Consider the following 25,593-nt stretch of genomic DNA (forward strand, 5'->3'; position numbering starts at 1 on the left):
GGGGTTATGCTGGTGATACATATGGTGCCAAGGCATTGTGGATTTGTGTCCAGCTATGATGGCTGTGGTCTATTGTCTGACTTGTCCCACAGAAATTACAAAAAAATATCTTAAAAGACATTTTTGTTGCATCCGTCTGATGCTAGTGGACCTTTCAAAAGGGGAATTTTGCTGCCGTAGGTGATTCTCAGACAAAGAAAATCAGGTGAACCTCCTCTCTCCCTTGTGTACCTCCCTGGTTGCTCTGTGACTCAGGGAAAAATCCCCTTACTTTTAATTGGTTGTACAGAGTGGGCCTGATGGCATGATTCCCGTTTGTATTGTGCAGGCCCAAGTGGTGCATTCCTCATCTGAAGCACTGCTCATGTCAAAACTTGACTGCTGATCATACATGGAATCCATGGCTGGAATAGAGAGATGAAGATTGCACCAGATGCAGCTTTTGAGATCAGTTTGCAACTGCTGGGTTTTGAAAACAACTGCAAAGTCTGCTTCAGATGCAGCCACAATAAAATGATACAAAATTCCTTTTATTTAGATTTCTTTAAACTCATGTTCAACATTGAGCATTGAGCATGTATGAATTCCATACAGTAAACAGTGTACTGTGTTTGCTTGTTTATATAATGCTAATAGTTTCCCCAGTGTACATATTTGTTACCATTAATTACATTCCCTGAATTAGTGTCCTTTGTAATTGAGATCATGTGGTTACTTTCTGTGGAAAACAGACCGAAACTGCCTGCTCGAGCCAGCAGCCCTGTTTGCTCTGTTCGTTAGGGAGTAATTAGCATTAGCTCATGCACATACCCCAGCACTCGAGACGTCAACTGAAATAGAAGGCCGTGTTTGTTTAGTTAATTAAGAGCAACAGCTTTAAAAAAGCTTAATGCTTAATCCTATATCCACTAATGGAATTTGTAAGATTCTTAAACCGAGCAGAAACGCTGTCTAAAGTGAATGGACAGGGCAAAGTAGGTAAAGCCGCACTTTGAGAAGGGAGGAGGCAGGGACTGGGGACGGTGCCAGGCAGTGTTGCAAGGAAGTTTATGTCTGAGGTAACTGTTTACTTAGTGTACCGATGCCGTGAGAAAACTTGTCACCTGTTTTCCTGAATGCTGCCCAGCTTGTCACAATTTGGCAGATGTTGTTAAGATGCGCAGTTCCTGCTCTGCCACTGAAACCACTTGAGTCTTCTTTACATAGCCCAAGTGAACGGATGCCTTTTTGAACCTTTCCATTGCCATCTACCCTAATTTAACTCTGTTAAGGTTTAGGAATGGGTTCAAATGGATGCTGAATATTTCTTCGAATGTGTATGATCTACAAATTATTTTTAACTTACATTTTTGTAACAGTTTTTTTAAATCTGTGAAAATACATGCACAAATAAAAATGATGCAGGCATAACTGAAATGTGCATGCAACACACTGATGAAATATATAGCATTTCAGCAAATAATTACCACAACAAAATATGACATTATTATACTGTAGGACTACAGTATGCTGTGTACTGTAAGTTACAGGCAAGGGCAGAGCTTTCGGTCTTCTTCACCCACCAGCTTGATTAGAAAATGAAAGGTGAGTCCGCAGTGTCCTCCTCTGTCCCTGCATGAAGGGAACTGTTGTTAGATGCACTGTAACTAACACCATTATTGTTGAAATGTGTTAATTTTAACCACATTTGTTTACAACCTCAGTGTTAGCGCTCATTATGTGTTACGATAACCAAAACAAGGCCTGCTGATTCTTTCTTAGTCTTCATGCTTTAGTACCACAAAATTCTTACAAGGCAGGTATAATTGAATGTTCACCAGAAAACTTTGGAGCAAATTCTACAATTACAATTCCCGCTGAATGAGTTTTAAAATTATTTTATCTGTAATTTGTGGAAATCTGCTTAAGGAGATACAGTATACCCAGAACTTGTAGCCGGTAAACCATAGTGGCCTCATGCATATTCACTCAGACATCTTTGAGTGACAGCTTAGCAGGTAGGGTGAGGAGGACAGTCTCAGCAAGCCTGCTCTGTTGTATCTGTAGCTTGCAGGGCAAGTCACAGATGTTAGTGAATACACTGTGTCTCCATGAAAGGTACAACCGCTCTAGCTGTGTACCATTTAAATGTGGGGTATGCAATTCTGGAGGGAGGTTTCCCAGAGCCAGCAAACCAGCTCCAGACAGCGATACTCACAACTCTCCTGCTATTATAGCTAACATCACAACAACAACATATCTTGACAAACTAGAAAGTAAGCTGAATGTCCGTGGGCAAGTCATTTAACGTTACCTGACACACAAATCATGGCTGGAATGGCTGGAATAGTGTTGTGTGGCCCAGTCCGAGCGACTTTATTTATTTCCCATTTACAGAGCCAGGGCTGTGTACAAACACCAGAGTTTTTTTTTTCAGTGCACACACTACACAGACAGCAAGCAGAATTTGACAAAAAGGTTGAATACCCCACCTTTAAAGGCCTGGATCCCCCAAATACATTTGAATTTAGATCAAATATGTCTTAATGGGCTAATAAAGGTTGTCCTCCTTTCAGTGGCTCCTCCTAATGCAGCACAGAAATACAACCTATACGTTTTACTCATCAGTATCCCATTATTCATCATGTGCTGGCGACATTACATTGACAAAGTGATCATCTTCACACCACATTGCAGGTATGCTGCAGAAGGAAAGTGTGCTAATCCTGTAAATATGTTTTCCTCTCATTACATTTTGTCCAAATGAGCATAAAACAAGATTAAGAAAGATCATAAACAATAAAGGGGCTGATATTATTGTGTCAGGAGTCTACAGTATCTGAAGCACTACCTGCCTACTGTGCAGAATGTCTACAAGAGCCCAACCGATAAATCGCCTGATGATATTGGCTGATATCAGCTTATTATAGATATATCTGTATTGGCTCATACAGTATGTTGGCTATGTGAAAAAAACTATATCAACTGATATATAATCAGAATTTTTTTAAACTCTCCAATATCGACATTGGTATCGGCCTCAAAAATCCAGTGTCCGTATTCACAGAAACTTAAATGTAACTACAAGTTGAAAAACCGTGAAGTCGTTGCACATAGTGAAAGATCTCAGACTGTTATCATAGAACCAGGGATTACACTAAATCTTTTACCTGTTAAAAACTGTTGTTGCTGATGTGCAGCTACAAGTTGCAAGACATTTGTGAACCTCAGGCAGTCAGAAACATGCAGCATCCTTTCCGAGCCTGTACATTGGCCGTTTGAAGACCTGAAGTGATGAATGAAAGTGATGTCTGTGTAACAGTCATCACTTCACAAGAGATTACACATACTTTCCCACTCTGTCATGCACCAAATCTCTGTACTTTTTCCAGGAGAGGTGGACTAGGATTCTTTTGAAGTTGGACGTGAATGGAGGCACTTCAGTCAAAGAGCACCATTGAGATGGATTCTTGCGTCTCCACAGCTCTCCACACTGTCACCCCCTAAATTTTTTAATTCTCTGTACGTGTCAGAGTAGATGCCGCCACCTCTCAGGTCTCATTCTTCAGAAGCACTCCAGTAATGTGTAGCTGTCGTGTCTGCCATAGAGCTTTCTAGTAAATCACTTTCCAAAATAGAGCTGATATGTGGACCACAAGTGAGATATAGCATATGATGTGTTTTTGTCTTTGTGTGTGTATGAATGTGTGTGAGTGAGCATACAGTATGCATGCATTGGGTTACATGGGGCGCTTTCATGACAGTGAGTGCGAAGCCTATTTGTATAATCTCAGCAGGCTGACGGCTGCGGGATGCATTCTTGTATCGGCAGCTTTGCTTATAGGTGCGTTTTCAGTGACCCCACCGTGTAAATACCCATGTAAATCCCTGACTATAGGGCCTTACTGATTGTACAAAGGCCCGCGGATTAAGCAGGGAGCCTGTGGCAGTGCCAGTCAGAGGAGGGGGGAGGATGGGGTCACTTTGACCTCTACAAAGACAACTTTAATTTCAAACACGTGCCTGTGTGTACCGCGGTCATCGTTAGTGTCACTGTGGCAGCATTGTGCTATGTTCCCAGTAGCCGTGGAAACCCTGTATGTGCGTGAACTTCAGTGCTCACTGTACTCTGGTTCATCACTGTGGGAACACTTGACACACAGCAACAAATCCCACCTCCCATGCAGAGAAAACGTTATCAGCTCAGTATATCAGCGCACTTCACACACTCTCACACATTGTCTCGGACAGGTTGTCCTTGAATTCCTCAAGTTCCTCCTCCTGTTTCTGTACAAGTTTTAGCCTGGAGTCCTGCCTGGCCCTCTCTGTCTTGAATGAGCTCCCTATGTTTGGATTTGAAGGCTGAAATCAATCTGCTCTTTCCACCAAGCAGCTGACACTTAGGCCCTTTTGTTTTTGCCCAGTGGAGTGGGGGATTTCACTGAGCTGCGATAAACGCGGACTAACCTTGCGCAATTAAGTGTTCTATCCTCCTCTCATCTTCACCTTGTCATGTTTTGCCGCCGCCCACCTTTCATCCTCCTCTTGATATTTCCCTTTTCTTGACAGACAGTCGAGGAGAGATAGTATTTCAACTCAGAGAAGAAAGGAAAGGATAAAAAAAACAGCAGGTTGGCTGAGCCTAGACACACCTCTACACCTTCACATCCCATCTCCTTATACACTCCCTCCCCTTACCTGTCTCCGCCTCTCCACTGAAGGCCTGGTGCTGTTTCACATAATCAACACACACTCCATCTCCTGCATGGTGCAGAAAATCTGATCTTCATTTTTAGATGTTTTATTTTTGGAAATTACCCATATAGAAGACAGAAGCACAGGGTGAGGATGAACTTTGACATAATCACAAATGCAAACTCAGAGATGAGCCAACAATATTATATGCTGGTCCAATCATGAGCAGCTTTGCTACTGACACTCTCGTGTCCACATACTTCTCAGTAAACACTGCCAGAATTGCTACATGCTGAATAATGTTTGCCATTCAGAGGGAAGTAAAAATATGTCTTGCGGTAGCCTGGATGTTGAGCAATCTCTCCCACAGCCCTCACCTGGGCAATGTTGGATCTCAGTTATGATTACTATTCCCCTCTGGTATGCTGCTCTGGTCGGTCTCTCATCTCACCAGTAGTAAGATTTATTGCATTTAATCACATCAGCATATTACAGAATGCTCGTCGAAAGAGAGGAATGACTAACTGCTTAGTATCACTCTTGAAGGAAGATTGCAGTTAGCTGAGCTCATTAGTTCAGTATTGACTTGTTGGATTCACAGAGCATTGTGGGTGATTTCAAGGAGTGAAGAAAAGCTAGGAGTACATCTTGTTATAATTTATTTTGTTGATCTACGTATAATAAGAACAGCACATTGCATAAGGCTGTAAGTAACGATTAGTTTGTATAAGCAATAAATTTGCAGATGCATTTTCTCAATTAATCGCTAATGTCCAAAAATATTGAAAAATGGTTGTCACAATTTCCCACAGCCCAAAGTGCTGTCTGCACATTGCTTGTTTTGTTCAATCAACAGCCCAAACCCCAAAGATATTCAATTTACAGTGATATAGAAAAGGAAAAGGCAGCAAATCCTCACATTTGAGAAGCTAATTTTGTAGCATTTTTTCTTCATAAATTTATGAATGATTAATTAATTTTCTGTTGATTGATTAATTTTTTATTCAAGTGTCAGTTGTCTCAGTTATAGTATTGCATTACTGCAAGTATTGAGTAACAGCACTTGTTGAGATATTTGAGTCTGGACCTAAGTGGCAGACCTTACCAACATTGCCATTCATTTTAGTGTGGCTAAAAAGTGTTTAATCAAGAAATGGTCCCCAAGCTGTTAAGGGCAGGTTCACACCAGTCTTGTTTAGACCATTTGAACCGAACCCTGGGGCATTTACCCACTCGAACTCTGGACTCGAACTCTCGTGCAGACCAAACAACCACTCTCTGGTCCGCCTCGAAGGGGTGGTCTCGGACCGCTGTCAAGTGAACTCTGGAGCGGTTCATTTCTGGTGTGAACACCATTCGAACCAATCACAGGAAGCTTACCATTGTATGTGTCATTTTATTGGTTAAAAAAAGTTTTCTCTTCCTGTTTTGGTGACTGGTGAACTAGTAGCGCATTTGCTACCAAAATGACAAAACATTGTGATTTTTCCATGTTTGCAGTTGTGAGCCGCTTACCTGACTGGTCCACTTTGCATGGCAAATGCAAACAAGCTGTTGTAGGATGGCATCAGAACCAGCCGTCTTCTGTGATAAGACCGTCTGATGGCAGAGCATCTTCCTCGAAATGCCTGCATAATTCAGTTATTTAATACCCGCTGTCTTACGAGAGGTTCATATGCATGGTCCTCTAAAGTCTGTTGATATGCGCTCCAGATCAACATCAACATGAACAGAACCTGACGGTGCTCTATGATGTATGATATCCAGGTAGAAATTCTGAGGTGTTTGTTGTCTTTTTACCCGCAGACTGTATGACCAGTAATCGAACGACATATGGCTTGTGTTTACAATTTCTGGACTCTTTGAGTTTTGCGTTTGTGAATGCAAACCAGACCAGCTCGAAAATTGAAACAATGTATGATCCTCGCATTGGTTCGATTCAGGGACCGGTTAAATGCTCATCCAATACACCAGCTCCAATTGAGAATCGTTCACACTTAGTACTAATAATGTTTGAGCCACTGTTGCTTTGATTTCCTCATTTTGTTTGAATTGTATCATGCAGCCAGATCATGGAACCAATGGATACTGTGAGCAACTCTTACTACTGATATGACAGGAGCTCAAACTTGGACTGTGTCCTCGCTCTGTTTCCTTATAGCAGATATTTAGTCACCGGTGATGGATTTGCTCAAAGCCTTTACATCTAGCTGTCTGTTTTCATTGGAAGCTAGGCAGTACAACTGCAGACAGATAGCATCTCTGCTCCTGTGATGTTGTGGAGCTCTCCACTCATCAAGCGCCAACCAGCGGCAGCATGGCCGCGCCCTGCCCTACCTTAAGAAAATAAACTCGGATCTTTTTGGTTACAGTTACAAACAATTCATTTCCCTTTGTTTGCTTTGCAGATAATATTTAGGGCACTTAGAAGTGATGTGGTTAGTACTTGTCTTATCACTGTTCATTTTCTACACCACCCACAGTAAGTAGGCGTGATGGTTAGCACAAAGATTAATGTTTGCATGACCTGAATGATGTATGTTTTTTTTTTTTCTTTTAGTACATTTTGATTAGTTAGTGGTTGGAACATTGTCAACTGTGTCAAATCACCCAGTTTCTTACTTGCCAGTGAGAAAGATCATTGTGCCTACTTTATCTTAATTTAGTAATTATCTGCTAATCATGCAGTACAATTTGCACTCTGCCACAGCTCACTACATCTTTTTTTTTTTTCTTGATGTTGTAATCTGTGTCGGCATGCTGTGCCTGATCACAATCCAGAGACCGAGACAGAAAGAGTGAGAGCAACTACAGAGAACAGTAGCCCACCGCCAAATCATGCCCTGTTAGAAAAATCCATTCACACATACTAGACACCTCAGTACACACACGTGCAGTCGCACATTCCATCTACCATCAGCACCACCATGTCAGACGACATTGTCAGATGACCCTTGTACCCACTGATCCTTCATATAAAAAGGTGTTTATGTCGCTCTGGTGTTTGACAGAGTACCAGCAGGATTAAAGCAGCCTTGCGGTAAAAAGACTTTGATCAGCTCTCTCCTCTCCTCTCCAAACCCACAGTGTCATGTTGACTTACAGATCCCAGAGCTGAAATCGCTCTTTGTTTCCCCTCCACCTGCCCATTGGTCCAAGTCAGTGTATTAATTAGTGGGTTCAGGAATAAGGTGAAGCAGCTTATCTCTGCTGATGTTTTCAATGCACCTTTGGTTTGTCATTGTTAGTGACCCAGAGAAAAGGTGGTGTGAATTAAAGGTGCTGCCGAATTTCTCTCCAACCCACCCACCTACGCAAAATTTCACTACTTGACTTCTGTATTGTAGTCAGTCAGGACCGAGCAACCAAAAACTGTGCCAGTTGCTATCGTTGTAATTCTTAGAGTTCATATTAATTCCAAGTTGTAATATGGGCATAATGGCGCACACTTTCAGACAGTCATTGCTCAAAAGTATTGTTGAGCAAATATTGTATTGTTGAGAGCAATTGTGTTCAAACCCTGCATACTTTGTCACCTCCGCACACCTGGCCAGTCACTGCATGAAGTGGGCATGCTCATCATATTGTCTGTTTTGGAAAGAAGAAAAAATAGATAGATGCAGCAATTGTTATGTCAGAAAGGTGTGGGGGGTTACAGACACTGTTCAACCATCCACCAAGCACTTCTTTTGAAGCATACTGACGCCTTTAATCTGTGTCTCACACTTGTGAATGTAATAATCTGTGTGAATGTGAAGCGTGGAGTACACACAAGCATGCTCCTTCTAGTTTGCCAGAATAAATAAAGGAGGAAAAAAATGCCTTTATGTTCAAGCCAAGCATATGCATCCCAATAGGGCATAATCAGAACTCATTATTTTCAGTTTGTATCAAAGAAAATATCCAGGAGTTTCTGTGTTTATGCCACTTATGGTGGTCATTGCCTTCTTGCAGCAGGAAACAGTAACTTTTTTGGGTGCGGAGGACATAAAATCTGTGAAAATCAGTTCAAAACAATTTTCCATTTTAATAAATCTGTTGTTTTTTTTCTCTGTAAAAACTGGGAATGGTGAGCCAAGCAATATAGCCTGATACACAACTGATCAACACAATATTGTCTCACCACAGGTATGCCATCATGTGTGGAATTATGGCAGAATATGATACAGTACAGAACAAAATAAAGAACGGATACATCTTTAAGGTAAGTTGTTTAACCCAGACAGTACTCTAGTCCTATGTTGTGTCTGGGACTGTGCACATTCTGAAATGTGTTGTGACTACTTAATGAAATGTTTGCACTACTAAGTGTGTATACATTTTTCATATATATATATATTGGGCATCGTGTCTCCCATGTACTTGGAGTAGAGGGAATAGCTACTCATATCATTTAAGCCAGTAAGCCACTCCTACAGCCATTCAGTTGCATAAGATGGTGTGGAACAGCAGCACGTAGCATTTTATCTTCTGTCAGCGGCTTCCCCCAAACACTGTGTACCTGCAAAACTCTTGACAGGTGAAAGAGAGAGCGCTGGAGAGGGAAGATATGAAAAAAAAAAAAAAAACTGAATCAGAGAGAGGGAGAATGGAAAAGAACGAGGGAGGGTGTGTGACAGCCAGGAGAAGTGTGGTCGCTCAGCGAGATTGCGTGTGTGAGAGGTGTTTGTGAAATACTTGTGGGTTGGTGAAGCAGGACAGATCAGGTCAGAACAGAAGGCAGTGGAAATAGCAGTCATGTCATGAATCAACAGTGAAAATCTGTCTGTCTGCCTCCCCTCCCAGGATCATCTGGATAAAGCCATTGAGCTGAAGCCACAAGACCCCATGTCCTACTACCTGCTGGGCCGCTGGTGCTACGCTGTATGTGACTCTGCCGACACAGTGCACCACGCATATATCTCTCCCATCTCTCCTCACATGACAAACAGTAAATTTATGGAGGCTGACATGTCTGCGTGACCTCCTACCTCCCTTTGCTAACCCACCCACAGTTTCCCCTCATTCATTCCCACTGTTTAGACTTCCCTGAGGTTTGTTTTTCCATCTGTGATATTCACAGAAAGCACTACGGGAGGTTAACACCAGCCATTGTTAGCTGTAAATCAGATTGTAAGAGGGAGATATTTTCATCCTGTCTCTATTCGGCTCACGTTCTTTCAGTGCAAGCAGTTGTTTTTGATGCAGCTGATGATTGACCATCATTTCTTGCCTGTCAATCATTTCATCTCTACTGGTATTTTTGAAAATAATGTGTGGTGATGAATTACTGTCATTTAGATATAAAGGTTTACAAACCTGCTGCTGCTGAGTGTTCCCTTTGTTTCATGAGCAATTTATCACTTATCACGCAACTTGGTGCCAGTTGTCAAACTAACTGCCTGAAAGGAAGGAAGCTATTACAGAGATTGCTCTGATTACATTTTATAATACTCACCTACACTGTTGGTACCAGAGAAGGAGTGAGGGACTGTGCAAATTTAGTGGAGGAGTAACACCTGATATTTTCAGGGATTGAGTTTTATGGGCTGTCTGTGGAGCGTTCATGTTCAACAATGATCTACTGTTTGTATTCAGCCAGCGGTTCTGTTTGAAAGGTCCTGTGATGACGCCAAAGCAATGCTACACCTGCAATTAGACGTTGCTCTGATGAATGGTGCGAGGCTGGAACATTACATGTTTGACCCAGGCTTCTCCTGGCCATTATCATCTTCTGCGAATAGTGTCACTGGAAAAATATCAGTGCACAGGGTACCTATGGTCATGGAAATACTGGAAAAGCCACAGTTGGGAAAGTGTGTTTTTCTGGCCTGGAATAGTTATGAAAAATGATACATAACCAAACCGGCAAGAAACGAATACCCACAAAATTCATCCTATGTTTCCATTAACTGTTAAAGCACTTAATTTCACTGTTGGTTGCTCAGAGATGTAATTGCATTTAACAGACTAAAAGGAAAAATCTTCACATTAAATAAATATCTCAATAGATATAAATAGTTAAACATAGAATATTAATTGTAGAATTTTCACTTCATGTCATTGAAAAGTTCTGGAAACCCGAGGGAATGTTGACCCTTTTTGAAAATCTCGTTTTTGCTGACCTCCAGTGGTTTAACTTGTCACCTTGCTTCCGTGATGTACAGCTGGACTCCAGGATCACTGTGACATTCCTGTCACCACAACCACACCCAATCACACCCAGCATGTAAAACTTTGACCCAGAGAGGGCAGTGATACACTGCTTTTAAGCCTGGTGTTAAGTTGCTCTTAAACTAATATGCAGAATTGTTTTTTAACTTGAGGTGTTTCATTATTTTGCAGGTGGCTCAGTTATCATGGATTGAGAGGAAAGTTGCTGCAACATTATTTGGTGAGCCTCCAAGTGCCACAGTTGAAGACGCACTGAAGAATTTTCTTAAGGTACTGTAATTCATTCTGTAATCATTCCCCTCTGTACTTTTTACTCTAGGTTTGGCTCCTTAAGTCTGGCATATGCTAAAAACGAACTAGTTCTTAAAATGTGTCGCCCACGTCTGAATTAAAGTGTTTATAGCTGTTTCACCCCAAATTAAAAACACGGTGTGAGATGCCTGCCATCATAGAGAGGGGTGAGACGCAATGACTCGTACACATGGGGATAACGGTGCGCACTTTGTTGCTTCCTGTAATACACACAAGTGATGGAAATAGTTGTGTGAAGAATAAAGCTTCAAATGCTGCCTATTTTCTCACCTCCACACACCTGGACTAACACTGCATAACGTGGGAGTGACTTTTAGTTTCAGAAACGTTTAGTTTCAGAAAGCTATGGGGGATGGGGTTTCAGATGTGGTTTGATGGTCCGATAAGCACTTTCTTTGAAGCATACTTACGCCTTTAGGAATGCTCAGTCTGTGTGCATTGTATATTAACGGAGTTAACTAGAAAATAATTACACAAAAATAGGGACTGATGGTTTCATTTCTTATGGACTATTGTTTTTATTTTCATACTGATAAATTGATTGCATGTTCTCCCCTGAGCTGCCCTGATTAATAAATGTAAAATGTCTAGCGTTCACTTGCAACTTGCCTCCAGTTCGCTCCAAATGTAATGGCTGTTGTTCCAGGTCTTTATAATGATACCGATTGAACTCTTGGCCATGCCTATGTGAAGATCAGTGTCTTCATTTAAATCCAGACCATTGAAATCCTAATCTGATTAATGAATGTCTAATCAAGTTAAAAGAAATATTAAAATGAATATCAGCAGCTACTATACTAGTACAGCTTTACTGGGGAATTTTCTTGAATATGTTAAATATAAAATACTAGAGTAGTATTGTGATATATGCATTAACAGAGATAAATGGTCTTTAAAAGCTGAAAGAAAACTTTTTCTTTTTCATTCAGGTTGAGGAGATCAGTCCAGGATATTCCAAACTCAACTATGTGTTTCTAGCTAAGGTCAGTACCAGAGGCTTGAAAGGGAAATGTCATCGCCATTTTTTATTTTGGGACTACACTGTGCACTGTTCTGTGGGATCCTACTGAGACTAAACACTGCTCTGACAGTTTCTGTCCTTTTCTTTGGCAGTGCTACAAAGACCTGGGGCAGAGGGATAAGGCTAGGAAAATGTGTGAAGCTGCTTGTTCAAAGAATGCTGTGTCCAAGGAGGTAGTCCTCATCACTGTCAATACTGTATTTACATCTATCTCACAAAATCATCAATCTCATAAAATGCATCATGAATCAGGCAAAATAATATACTGTTGAAATATTTTATTGTATTTTAAATAATGTTGGGGTTTTTTTTCTCAGGATGAAGAGGCACAAAAGGAGCTGGACTTACTCTACCCAGCGCTTGGACTGTGATGGCAGCAATCGCACATTCTTTTGGAAATGTATTTTCCATGTGCTACAGGTGTGTGTGGGGTGGATATAGTGTGTATTGAGAGGTCATTGTGTTAATTCACTCTGTGAGTGGAGGGAGGTGTGCTGTGGCATTATATCATCAGTGGGAGCAACAGGCTTCCACAGTCAGAACCATATGTAGTTTTTTTAATCATAAGTTCAAATATATATATATATCCCAGTCGATGTACTGTATGTGTACAGCAGTAGCACACATTCTCTCTCAGAGGTCTGAGTGCACTGATAGCGAGAGTCACTCCAGTGTGTCTCAAAGGATACCAAGTTTCCTTGGCAACAAAGACCTGTCGCTTTTTGGGAAAGTGACCCGCAGGACTTGCTGTTCTTTCCTGTTCCGTCCTGTTTTTTGGTGCGTCTCCCACCACATAGTTCAAGTGGCAATAACAAAAGCACATCAGACAATGGCGCACCCAAATAAAGATCTTGGAATGCTGTGACCACTGGACGACCTCTTGCCCTGAGCATGAGTGCTCACTGGTTACATTTGCATGCAGGCTTTGTAAAATTATTTGATAATGCAGTTGTCACACATATGTGACAACTGCATGTATGTCCAAACTCCACTGAAGACTACGAATACGATACGAATATATCAGTTTAAGCGAGTTTCCTAACATTTTTTAACCCTGGGTTATTAACTGACCCTGGATATTTGATTTTCATAATTTCTGACTATACACCAGATGTCCTCAGATTAATGTGCTCTTTTGCATGTTTTTCCAGATCATTGACAACAAACCTCTAAGACAGGCTGAGCAAAGAACCCATAAGTGATTTCAAGGTTGCTTCTTTAAATCAAAGTCTCAGTACATAACCCCCCCGCACAGGTGTTTTTGAGCAAATCCAGGTTCCTCTGGGAACCTTTCAGGAAGGTTTCTCTTCCTGGAGGAGTTCCTAAATCCTTTTTTCCCACATGTTCCTTTTTGAACGTTTACATGGAGCTTTTGACTCCCTTACATTTTCTTGGTCTTATATTGTTTAAATATTTGTAATCTACAGTCAGTTTTATTGAGGCATCTGTTTTATTATGAACTTTTGCAGTGTCAGAAAGTAAGCACACTACTCGTACTTGGTACGCCAAGTTAAAGGGTTTAATGTTTATAGAAGGCTCCTGTTACACTACATATACTGCATATACAACACCTAATTGTCCTGGTTATGGTTCAGTTAAGGTTTTGCTCAGGTTTCAATTAATGTAAAAAACACCCCGTTAAGTCCACGTCCACAATTTTTCATACATATAGTGACAAAAGATCATCATCATCATCATCATCATCAGGCCTCAGCAGTACACTGACAGACAAATAACATAGTAAGATGAAGGTGTTTAAAAAAAATGACCTTACTGGTGTGCGTGTAAATGGAGTCCTTGACGGGGAAACTGGAGAGCAGTTTTTTTGTCGCCTGTATTTCTCTCTGTAACAGAAAGGTTGGACCGATGGCTCTCTAATGACTAAAGCAGAGCATGATGTGATGGTGCATACGATTGCATTCCATGCTAGATAATGACACTAAAATGTGATCCGATCAGGCTGAAGCAATGTTTAAATGTTTAATTTTATTGCTGTCTTATGCATTCCTAATTATTTTACACTTGTTAATGTTTCTACTCAATCTTGTTAAGTGAAATGCATTTTAGACATGCATATTGTATGAAACCACGAGGCTTTAGTTTTGTGTACTGTTGAGATTTGTTTTGGAGCGGCCTATGGGTTTAGAGTCTGATTCATTTAATTTCATGTTAAGACTACGTGAATTGTGAAAATTACAAGAAGAATTGTTTTTATGTCACTTTACAGATTTTTCTACGAGCACTCTGAATGTATTTGATTTTCTTCAAATGCCAAAGCAGATACAATATTCCTCAAGGTTATATCAAATCTGATACACTACATAGAGATTATACTGTACAGTATCATAGGCATTGTGTGCACTAAATGATTAACGGTACTGGAGTCAATAATTAAATCTGTGCAATCCTGATATGAGTTGTCAGTTTGTCATTTGTCTTGCTTGTTTAAGTACCTGAGCATGTTTCTCTGCTTGTTAGTTTTATTGCTGTTTATGAGGAATACCCTCTCGCAATAAACTATGTAATCCGTAACTTATTATTAAAATGCTCAGTGATTTGATTTTGTCATAAACTATGTTGATTATAATCCAAAAAAAACAAAATGTAACAAGCAGGCTCCTGCACGACTATAAATGATTGTGGAGTTTTAAGGCATCCCTTTCCTTTTCCCCAGACTGTACATTTTGTGCCAGGGCAATTGGGAATTTGTTACTGGATCAGATTCAGGCCAACCTCCCACCAGTCTAGTCATGTCTCAGCATTTGTTTCCCTTGGTAGAACCACACTAAATGGTTGCCTCCCAAATGAGCACAGGTGTTTGTTTATACAGTCATGAAAACTTCACCTTTCCTTGACTGATTTTATAGCCTTCTGTGCACTTTATTTAAAAGTCTCGGTTGAGACAGCTGCAGAATTCACTTACGGCTGTTTTTTCTTAAATGTGAAGGAAATTTTTGATGTTTTCTATTTATTCACAGGCATCATATAGTGTGTGATTGCATCTAATCTTGATGTCTGTACATGCTGGCATAAAAGACAGGATAAGAAATGTTGCATAGGAATTTAGAGGCTATGGAAACATATACTGGACTATATTGAAATGATAATGTAAACTTGAAAATGTAATTCCACAATAGCATAATTTTCCACATATGTATGTGTTATCTGAGTAAAAACTTAAATGAAAATACAATAATCCAATTTTCATTTTCACATACTTATATGGCCGTTCTATGACTATATTAAAATGAAAAAGCTGTTTGACATTTAATTTTCAAAGTCAAAAGTGTTCCTTTAACCCTCGAAAAGGCCACAGGCCTTCTGACCCTCCAGTTTCTTCCACTTGTTCCCGCACATTATGTACATATTTGATAGTATTTGTAATTAGTTTGTGGTAACATCATTAACCACAAACTCTGGGTACATGTGTCATGTAAGCACAATATAAACTGAAATAATAAAGGGCCTTGAAACTAGATTTGAACTTCACAAGATCAAGATTATGTAATAATGCAGGTGTCACCTTTAGCCTTTCATGTCAGTTTGTATAGTGGTGCATGCTTACAGGATTGCCAATTGATCTTCATTACTCAGTCTGCTCTGGTCTTGACCTGAACTCAAACCTCCATGCAGGGTTGTCTTCACCCCAAATGGCCTGGACCAGGTCTTGCTTCGGATTCAGCTTTGATAGTGTTGACTTAAGCCCCGCTGACATTTCAGTGCTATTGTTCATTCCTGAGCTCCTATCAGTGGGTCTCAACCTTCTCTCTGAACGTCACGGTCTGTACGGTCTTGCTAACGTTCATTCAGATCTCCACATATCCCTCCATTCACAATCTAAGCTCAGCTATGTCTAAGTTACACAACTTACAGTCAACAGCAGAAGGATCTTGTTGTGTGTATGTGCTCCTCAGTCAAAGCAGAACACAAGCTTAAATAGAGAGATTCACGCTAATCTTGTTAATGCAGACTTGACAGGTCTAAGCTGTAATGACATAGGATGTGTCTTACCACTACTTTATGTGATATTTCATCTTTCTCAGCAGGCTTATTCCACCACAGCCCTTCTTGTGATGCGCATCCGCCAAACTCATACAAGGCACCTGCTTTACCACGCGAGACATTTCTCCTGTCATCTTAATTTTTAATCAGCAGGTACCTCAGGTGTTCATGTTTCCTTTGTGTTTCATTTCCATGATTTGCAGAATATCACAGTTCTGTGGTTGTACTGTATATTGCTCCCTTCTGCAGCTTGCTGTAATTCAAAGAGGGAAACACAGCAAAAGCAACAAGCCCTGAAGGCTGATATTGTCTGCAATTATACCTCAAGTCATTATCCCACTGATACGACCATATTAACCATGACACTGTCATCGTCTCTGTACTTTTCAGCTCATTTGTGTTTGATGATCTGTCGGCTCTGTTTGACCCCTTATTTTAGCAGAGAGGTGCAAACTCTGTGTTTTCCTTCCGACTCATAAGGATTATGCTTGGAGCGTTGCCACACATGACTTCACTGGCACTATTTAGTCTTGAGATTTAATTTTGTACTTGTAAAAAGGGAGAACGGTGCACGGAGAGAGCCATATCAGTAATCATCTACTGTAGTTTTATCTGAATTTGTCACGCACTCCGAAAGTTGGCTGGCCGCATGGCTGCGAGTACAGGATGTTCTGGCAGGGTGAGATAAAACGCTGTGCAGGGAATGGGATCTCCCAAACACTTCCCTTTTGTTCCCACCTGACATGGCAAGATGCCAAGAGTTTATAGCATTTTTTTTTTTTTTTTTTCACAGTGAGACTGAATGAAATGTTGTTAATCAGCTCTGCCTGATCAGCAGATAGTACAGAGTCATACTGGTATCAAATCTTTTGAATGAAACAAACTTACATGTATATATTGTTGCAAAGTTTTTTATTGGACGCTGCTTTCTCTGCTTAGGAATTGTAAGTGTAAATTGTAAAGGTGTCAATTACATTTTTAAACCTTTTTTTTTTTAAACCTGATTAAGACTACATCAGTGACAAACAAAAGAATAGTTTAAGTGTCTGTTTATTATGTAACTGTGCAATATCATTCACAACAACTTGCAGGCAAGCAGACTGAAAAAATACTAAAATAAGAGCAACATCACAGCTGCACTTACAGTATGTGTAGTCAAAAGCTTTATTAGTATTGCTACAGTGAGCATTAATTAATGTCTTTTGTTTCACTTATATAATTCGTATAGTTCTACAAAAGAAGCATCTGAGGTAAAGACAGTGTAAATGTTTGGATTTGAAGTATTTCTTGACCCCCGTCATGTTGACTATATTACATACTAGCTGTTAGGAACAGATCAACTTTTTATTATTTGGTGACAAAGGCTATTTTGAAAAGATTTTCAGAGTTTTGATATATGCCTTTTATGTTCTTCTCCTGCACGGTACACAACAGTACTGTATGTAATACATGATATGCAGTATTTTATAACATGACTCAGAGGCCGTGACCCACGCCACCATTTCAAAAGATGTCATTTCAAACATATCATGACACAACCAGTATGTGGACCGGAACATTTTGTCATTTGAGTTTACTGAGGAAAAGGGAAGATGAGCAATGCAATGCTCTGACTTTACCAGTTGAACTATGCCATCAGTGGTACATTTTCACAAAGATTATGCTTTTACTTCTGCAAGATCATCCTGGACCGTCATACTATAAGTCTTTTCGTTTGTCTTTAGTTAGCTGTACGTTAGGGTTGTTGTTTCACTGGGCTCCATTCAATGGATAGATTGATATTTACTAAGACATACAAATAACTAATACCAGGTCTGTTAACATTTGCTTAAAGTCACCTGCTATTTCAAAGATGAATTACATTATTCCAGAATGATTTAGCAGGAAGCCAACAAATGCTCAAATCCAAGACTTCAGTGTAATAGTCTCCCATGCTGAGACAGCAATTAGATGAGTCTACAAAACATTTTAAAAAATGACCCCCAGTGTCCCAACCCTCATTTTGACAGCATGAATATTTCTGTAAATAAAACAACATGAAGAAGACATAATTTGGTTACTGGCATCTTGAGCGTGGAAATTAAAAGACGGGGTGAAAGGTTTTCCATAGAGCAGCATGCTACAACATTCAGACATAAACAAAACCTTTGAGTGAGTAACAAAAAAAGAGAAATAAATGACTAAATAACACTGATCTAATATTTGTCTTTTCATACATGCATTGGATAGCAGTTCACAGACACATGCAGTGCTTGCAGCAGGTCTGTTTGGTGTACCCTTTACGCTCCTTTGCCTTGTCCTTTCAAACAGCATCTACAGTAGGTTTCAGAATATATTAGATGACTTTCAAAAGCATTCTAATTCAAATAAATGCCAAAAAATATTATTCCTGAGTAACAGAGCTTTTACACTATATATCAACAACTACACTTAGTACTGAACATTTTATTTTATTAGACATTAGACTTAAGGGCTGATGCACTCCATGAGCTTATTCGCCTGTTCATGCAGAATCACTGCATCGGTCAGGAGTCTGACCTTAGATACATTACTTGTGTTACATAAAAATCTTGTAACTCCAGTTTTGATTGTTAACCTTCAACTATCACATATTTTTGTATCTTTTGATGAGTTTAGGATATTGCATTAGAAAGTTTTGGAACCCTTATTAAGAAAAACAACATTAAATAAAATGACTAAGAATGGCCAAATTAAAGGGATTCCTGAAAAGCAGACGTTTTGGAGATACATTTTTGTCTTTTTTATCTGACGGCAAAAATGTTAATAGACAGCATGACAACAGTATGATGTCCCTGTAAGCTTGATGGTTTCTACTAATAAATCCTTGCAGCAATGGCATTCACACTAAAATCACAGGGGTGTGTTACAGCAGCTATTCAAGCTTCAAACTCCTGTAACCACAATGTTGCCTGTGCTGAGATCTGGTTGAGGCTGATCTGCGGTGTCGATGTGCAGCTGACTGCACTCCTCCACCTTGATGAATCAAAAGAAGATGCTAATTGCTAAGGGTATGTCAGATTGTGTTTGATGTTGTAAGAGACCAGATTCATCCCAGGTGAACTGCTGGTCGTGTGAGACGTGGCGTGTACGCACTGCACTACGCCATGTCTCCTGTGAAACAGATGCCACGTCTGTTCCCGCCTGGCATTATAATACTTAAAAATAAGTCAGCAATCGGTGATCACAACTATTCACTCCGTCTCAACTCATGTTGAGCATTTAAAACAATGTTTAAAGGATAAAAATTTAGCCTGAGATTTCAGCTTATAAATATAGTTTTCAGCCCACAAACATGAGCTATAGTTCATAAGTCTTTTTGTGTTTCAGCCTTCAGTTTGTTTGTTTGTTTGTTTTTTGTTTGTTTTGTTTTTTTTTGCTTATTACAGTTTTGATTTGTTTTTTTATGAGTCTGATGAGGGCTCGCCTTCGACCTCCTTAGTGAAGGCCTGCCTGGTAGCCGCATCCAGCAGCCTCGGGTCTTCACGCAGCGACACTGCTATGGAGAAGGCATGAGGTTTCAGAGTCAGCCCATAGCTGTAGTCCAGTTTGGGCGGCCTGGCTGGGTCCGCAGTGATGTGGCACTGGTGGGCGATCAGGGCCGTGAAGAGGAACAGCTGCAGCTTGGACAGCTCCTCGCCGATGCACCGGCGCTTGCCCAGGGAGAAGATGAGCACGCTGCTGGTCAGGTCCTTGTTCAGCGCTCCGTTCTGGTCCAGGAAACGCTGGGGGTCAAAGGTCTCTGGATGGGACCACATGGCTGGGTCGTGGTTGATGGACCACTGGTTGATGAAGATGACTGTGTTCTTTGGGATGGTGTAGCCCATGATGGAGGTGTCCGTGGTGGTGGAGTGGGGGATGGTGAGTGGCACGAAGCTCGTGAAGCGCATCACCTCGTAGATGAAGGCCATGACGTAAGGCAGCTTCAGCTGGTCCTCGATGGAGGGGAGCTGGGTGCGGTCCACCACCTTGTCCACCTCCTGCTGGAGACGTACCTGAATCTCAGGATACCTACATTCACAGATGAGACCTACGTCTTAGGTGACTACTCCACTCATTTATTTTTCACTTTTATTTAATGATAGAACATGTGAGCCACTGTCTGTGTAGAAAGCTGTGCCTGACATTAAGTGGCATTTAGAAAGTGCACCGTGTCATTTCATCTGAGGATATGATGCACATTTATTGTCCCCACATCACTTAACCATTAGAGCGCTTTACACACTGTTATAGAGAAGTACCACAGAAGTAAAATAACTATCTCTTTCTAAAAAAACATAGTGGCTCAAGGCCTTGTATGACATCAGTCTGCTGATCAAGTAAATGGCCTGTACTTGTTATCATCTAGTGTTATTTCCCATTATAATTTATACCATCTAATGTCTGTGCATGTAAAAGGTCAGAACCTTAAAATGATCTCTGTAAAATGAGAGGAAACGTTGCTTACTTGACAAGTATGAGGATGATCCACTGCAGCGCAGTTGACAGCGTGTCTTGACTTGCTCCAAATATATCCCCAACAGTGGGGGACACGTAGTCCTTCCCTGATAAAAGCCCTGTTTTATCTCTTAGTTGGTCCAGCGCCACTATCAAAGCATCTGTCATATCCCTGATGGTGCCTGACTGGATTGTTTTCCTGTGTTCAGTAACTTTATCTCGAATGAACACGCCAAACTCCATGTTGAGCTTCTTGAAGTTGTCAAATATGGTTTTGATGGGGTTTGGGAAGTACTGGAGCCAGGGCATCACGTCCACTATGCTCCCTGCCCCCACTGTTTTGGTGAACTGGTCGTTCCTGCCCACCACCTGCTGAAACTCCTCGTCCTCATATGAGTACATCTTCCCGAAGCACACCGCGCTCATTATGTTGGCTGTGGACACCACGAGATATGTCATGGGCTGGAAATATTCGTGCGCCTTGGTTTTCCCCACAAAGAGCTGCAGCAGCTCTTTGACCTCGCAGAGAATGTGGTGCTCAAATGTCTTTTTGGTGTGCGGGTTCCCGGTGGAAAACATCCGGACAGTGGATTGGGCCAGTCTGCGGTGCATTTTCCACCAGTCCGTGATGGTGCTGAAGGCGACGCTGTCCCCGTTGGAGACGTACTTGAAGGAGGTGAAGTCCGGTCTGCCGGCAAATTCGGGTCCCTGCTTGACCAGCGCCTGTTTTATGGAGTCCCCATTCAGCACCACCACGGTCCGACAGCCAAGTTTAATCTGGAAGACGTTGCCGTATTTCTTCGCCATGCGCGTAAAATACAGGTGCGGTGCCTTGCCAACTTGCGCAGCGTTCCCGATGACCGGCCAGGCGAGCGGACCGGGCGGGCTGCGGATCGACCGCAGCCGGAGCCGCCGCCACAGGTGGAGGGAGAACAACACAGTCGCACATGTCAACAACAGAGCTCTTAACATCTCTGGTTTAACCCCCTCCATTGTAACATCCATGGTGGGGTGCCTGCAAGGGGAATATGATAATAATATCAATATCAAAGGCACATAGTTAAGGTTTAAAATATATGGTACAGTATAGGCTGTAGGCGTGTGAAATTAAATGTAAAAAAATAAATATTGTTGAATCAGGAGGTGATTAAATACCTGCTTATGTCCTTGGTTCATCAAGAAAAATGCCAGCCTACGATTTATCCAAAAGATTTAATGCTATTTCTGTTTCAGATAACTTCAAATCCCACTTCAAATGTGTTTATCCATCAGCTGAGTGGACAGACTACATTTTAACCCTCAAAAATATGTTGTTGTTTTTTTTTGTCTAAAAAAAAAAAAGCTTCCCTAGACCTGATATAACAGTCATTCACAAATTGTGCAGCCTTTTGTGCATCCAGACAGTGTGTGAAAGCAGTGTGTGTGTGTGTGTGTGTGTGTGTGTATGTGTGTGTATGAATGTGCGCGCGCGCGTGTGTGTATGTGCGCGCGCTCCCTGCTCTCTGTCCGCGGGCTGCCCGTGCTTTGGAAGCCACAGCACCAAGTGGAGCCATTTATCCCCCAAACAGCGCAGCATCAGGGCCCGTCAGCGCCTGTGTGCGCCCTAGCTTTGTTACAGTGGGCAGGTTTGTTGCAAAGGGTGTCACCCCCACCCTCCCACCATCACCTCCTCCTCCTCCACCCACATCTCCCTCCCTCCTTTAGTGTAGGCCTGCTTACTCACAGGCGACAGGCGTTATTGTCCGACTTGTAAATGGGAGCGTTCAAACTCAGCAGCAGTTGTGAAAGTTGAGAAAGATAAAATGAACTGAAGTGTTTGGATATTCTTTCTAATAGAATAATAGAGTAGGACTATGCACGCGCCGTTATACTTAGATTTGGCCATCTTAAATTACTTAAAATGTTTTATAATAACAATAAACGCTTTAATAGTTAGTAAAAACGTCCTATTATTATTATTGCTCGTGGTGGTATATTGTAAGTATCTTGTTAAAATGGTTAAAACAAACATGTATAATAATAACAATAATAATTCTAATTATTATTTTACATATAAATCATTCTTATACACCACATCACTTCTTCCTCAGCGCTGTTAGAAAACAAGGTGTGCTTGTAACAGCGTGCTTCGCTGCCTGAGGGGAGGTAATACCCGACACAAGTCAGCGGAGTTCAGACTTTTAAAAATAAATTCTACTGCTCAAATCCACTGTCAACATTCATTTATAGCTGCTGCTTTGACGTAGGTGTGACGACGCATTTTTTGTTCCATTTTTACGCAGCGCAATTTAGCCCAATCAGATGATTAAGATGCCACATTAAAAACATAATGACACTTTTTAAACTAACTTTTTTTGTATACACATTTTGTGGCTTCACTGATTCGGCCTGTATGTGATTTTTGTTCCTCGAACTGTGTGATCACATTATATAGACACCCGTTACTGAGTCCGTATGTATATTTGGGTTGTGTTGTTACAAATTGCAGAAATGAATCTACACTTCTTCTCCTCACAGCAGCATTTGGTTCGCTGTAATGAAAAGAGGGACGAGCCTAATTTCACAGTTTCACTCACATTATCGGCCTATTTGCTTGTCGGAATCAGAAATACTTTATTGATCACCGAGGGGAAACTCTTTGTATAGTGTTTGCTGTGTTTCCTCTGCTGCCACAGTCTCAAGTTGTTTTAATGAAATTACAATTGAGGGTGCGCTTTCCCACCAAGCCACCAGGAGGAGGCGAACCCCAGTTCTAATTCATTAATTCACCCTAATTAACAAACATGCAGAACATCAGACCTGTCCTGCAGGGCACTACAGCCTGTAAGCTCTATCTCAAGTACCTGTTCATACTGTATAACAACACTAAATGTGGGAGGCAGTTTGGAGATGCGCCACTAAAGCTTAATCAGGGCAGATAGTGATGAGTTTATATGGTCAAGGCTGGATGGTAATCATTACTGTTACCTGTCTCTCTTTGTTCACTCCGGCTGAGGCATGTAGCCTCCAAAGCCAGAGTCAGACCTGCCTCATCATTTATAGAACACTCATTTATGGGTTGTTTTTTTTTTTGTTTTGTTTTTTTGATTTTCTGTCTATTTGTTTGGATTAATTTTTAATTTTTATTTTTGTTGAGTCTGCAGATGATATTTGGGTCTCTGTCCTCTGTTCGGGCCCTCCTGCTCAGGTCTGGTCTGGTTATGATGGGATTCGGGGATCCTGCTTCAGCACCGGGGACAGCGGCTCAGATAAGCCGGTGATGTCCTCTGACCCTCAGCTGCTCCTCTGAGCTGCAGCTCTAGCATCTTTTAGTTTGAACAGAAACTACGGCCGCACGTGATGCCACTGATTTTATGTTTTGGTTAAAAAAAAACCAAAAAAAAAACCCCAATAATAATAAGGAAAGAAAAAGAAAAAAAACATTAATTAAATGTATTCATTTAAAAAATAAATACAATTAAATAATAATCTCCAGAATATTTTGCAGCAGGCCTATCGTAATTTACTCAGAAAATACTGACCTTATTGCACTTATATTTGGATTTCTGACTATCATCATAACCTATCGGTCTTGATATTTTCAAACAGTTTATTTTAGGGTTGCGGTAGTTCGAGTACAATTATGAAAAAATATTAAAATGTTAGACTATCCTGCATCTAGAAAACGAACGCATAGTTGGCCTTTAAAAGAATATTGGTAGCAGCAGATTATTAATAATACATATGATTAAAGTCTAAATATAACCATATTATCATAAATGATAAATTACAGAATTACAAATGAAGTTCTACCCTGTTTTAAATGCTAAATCAGATTACAAATATATTTAGGTAAAGTGAATGTAAAGCACACACTTACTGAGTCAGGACCCTCCGGTTGTCCTCCCTTCATGGACCTCTCACAAGGTGACAGTGTGTGAGCTTGCTTTATTCCAGTAGTGAATGGATCCATGAGGGTGGAGACAAGCTAGTGAATGAACAACTGCTCCCAGCCTCCTTCACTGGCAGGTCGCAGTTATTAGGCCAAACCCCAACAGGTCCCCCTGCTTTTATTCCACATGGTCCTTGGGTAAAAAGCATGCTGGATTTGCTCAAATCCTCTCATGTGACCTAATAATTACATTTTTGTAAACCTTGAATTACTGAAACTAATATTATCTATAACTGATAATACATTAATGATGTAAAATTGCAAATAAAATATTTTTATTTTCATTTATCTGGTCCACACACACTGTCTCTCTGTCTCTTGTGTGTGTGTGTGTGTGTGTGTGCGTGTGTGGTTAATGGTCAAACTAGTGATCCTGAACATCCCATGGTCATGAGGCCGACTTTTGTTACTCAGTAAGTCTTTGGTTTAACTCTGTTTTGTTAAAGGACCACATACTCTGTGCTTGAATGGCCATAATGAATTTACTCGACAGTTTAATCCATATCAGCTCAAACTCTCTTCTTCTTATTAGTCCTGCAGGTTAATTCATTTCCCAAGACCTTAAATGTCTTAATATAGTTAAAAGACAAGATTGAGAAAACGCTGCTTTGAGTGATAAAAGTGGGATGACATCTTTATTATCATTCAAAAATTACCTGAAAAAATGATACTACAACTTCCTCCATTTGCAATCTTCATTACATTCCCTTTTGAAACTTTTTTTCTACTTTTATAGTCTTTTTTTTCCACTATTTGTCAGCTGTACATCTGTACAGTGGAAGACGAACAATTAGATCACTGTAGTGGACTAGGATCACACATGCTATATTTGCATGAGGCTGCATATCATTTGAAATAAATTTTGTTAGAACGCAAACATTAACATTTATAGATATCAGTGCAGCTTCATGCATAGAATCAATCACCAGTGAGCTCTGTTTCTGTGCAAGACTATAAATACGCTAAAGATAGTCCTTAGAACCACATTTGTTTGTGTTTGGATGCCGAGCCTTTTAGGTAATCCCTTCAAAGGTGGTGAGTTACC

At 40.7% G+C, this 25,593-nt stretch overlaps 2 protein-coding genes across 8 annotated transcripts in view; one reads left to right on the forward strand and one right to left on the reverse strand.

Annotated features, from left to right (window-relative positions):
• Positions 1 to 25,593, forward strand: part of LOC122884820 (regulator of microtubule dynamics protein 2) — a 48,877-nt gene that overhangs the window by 17,455 nt on the left and 5,829 nt on the right. For 3 of the 5 annotated variants that reach the window (XM_044215235.1, XM_044215234.1, XM_044215236.1), the window contains exons 6-11: positions 8,803 to 8,878; positions 9,460 to 9,537; positions 10,999 to 11,097; positions 12,069 to 12,122; positions 12,253 to 12,333; positions 12,478 to 14,571. In XM_044215235.1, coding sequence (XP_044071170.1) covers positions 8,803 to 8,878; positions 9,460 to 9,537; positions 10,999 to 11,097; positions 12,069 to 12,122; positions 12,253 to 12,333; positions 12,478 to 12,531 — 442 coding nt within the window. In that variant the 3' untranslated portion in view covers positions 12,532 to 14,571. Of the gene's footprint in view, positions 1 to 8,802; positions 8,879 to 9,459; positions 9,538 to 10,998; positions 11,098 to 12,068; positions 12,123 to 12,252; positions 12,334 to 12,477; positions 14,572 to 25,593 lie in introns of those variants that run through there. The other 2 variants (XM_044215237.1, XM_044215238.1) reach the window with 2 other exon arrangements.
• Positions 17,058 to 24,818, reverse strand: LOC122884819 (cytochrome P450 1B1). 3 transcript variants are annotated; one of them, XM_044215233.1, is made up of 3 exons: positions 24,473 to 24,818; positions 20,628 to 21,632; positions 17,058 to 20,191 (listed from the first exon to the last, which is right to left on the reverse strand). In XM_044215233.1, the coding sequence occupies exons 2-3, from the start codon at positions 21,620 to 21,622 to the stop codon at positions 19,585 to 19,587; spliced, it is 1,602 nt and encodes a 533-aa protein (XP_044071168.1). In that variant the 5' UTR covers positions 21,623 to 21,632; positions 24,473 to 24,818; the 3' UTR covers positions 17,058 to 19,584. The 3 variants fall into 3 exon arrangements, with proteins under 3 accessions (XP_044071168.1, XP_044071167.1, XP_044071166.1); XM_044215232.1 differs by having other exon boundaries at positions 24,477 to 24,817; XM_044215231.1 differs by lacking the exon at positions 24,473 to 24,818 and adding an exon at positions 21,773 to 24,462.

This window comes from Siniperca chuatsi, linkage group LG11 (assembly GCF_020085105.1).
Source record: "Siniperca chuatsi isolate FFG_IHB_CAS linkage group LG11, ASM2008510v1, whole genome shotgun sequence".
Classification (NCBI taxonomy): Eukaryota; Metazoa; Chordata; class Actinopteri; order Centrarchiformes; family Sinipercidae; genus Siniperca; species Siniperca chuatsi.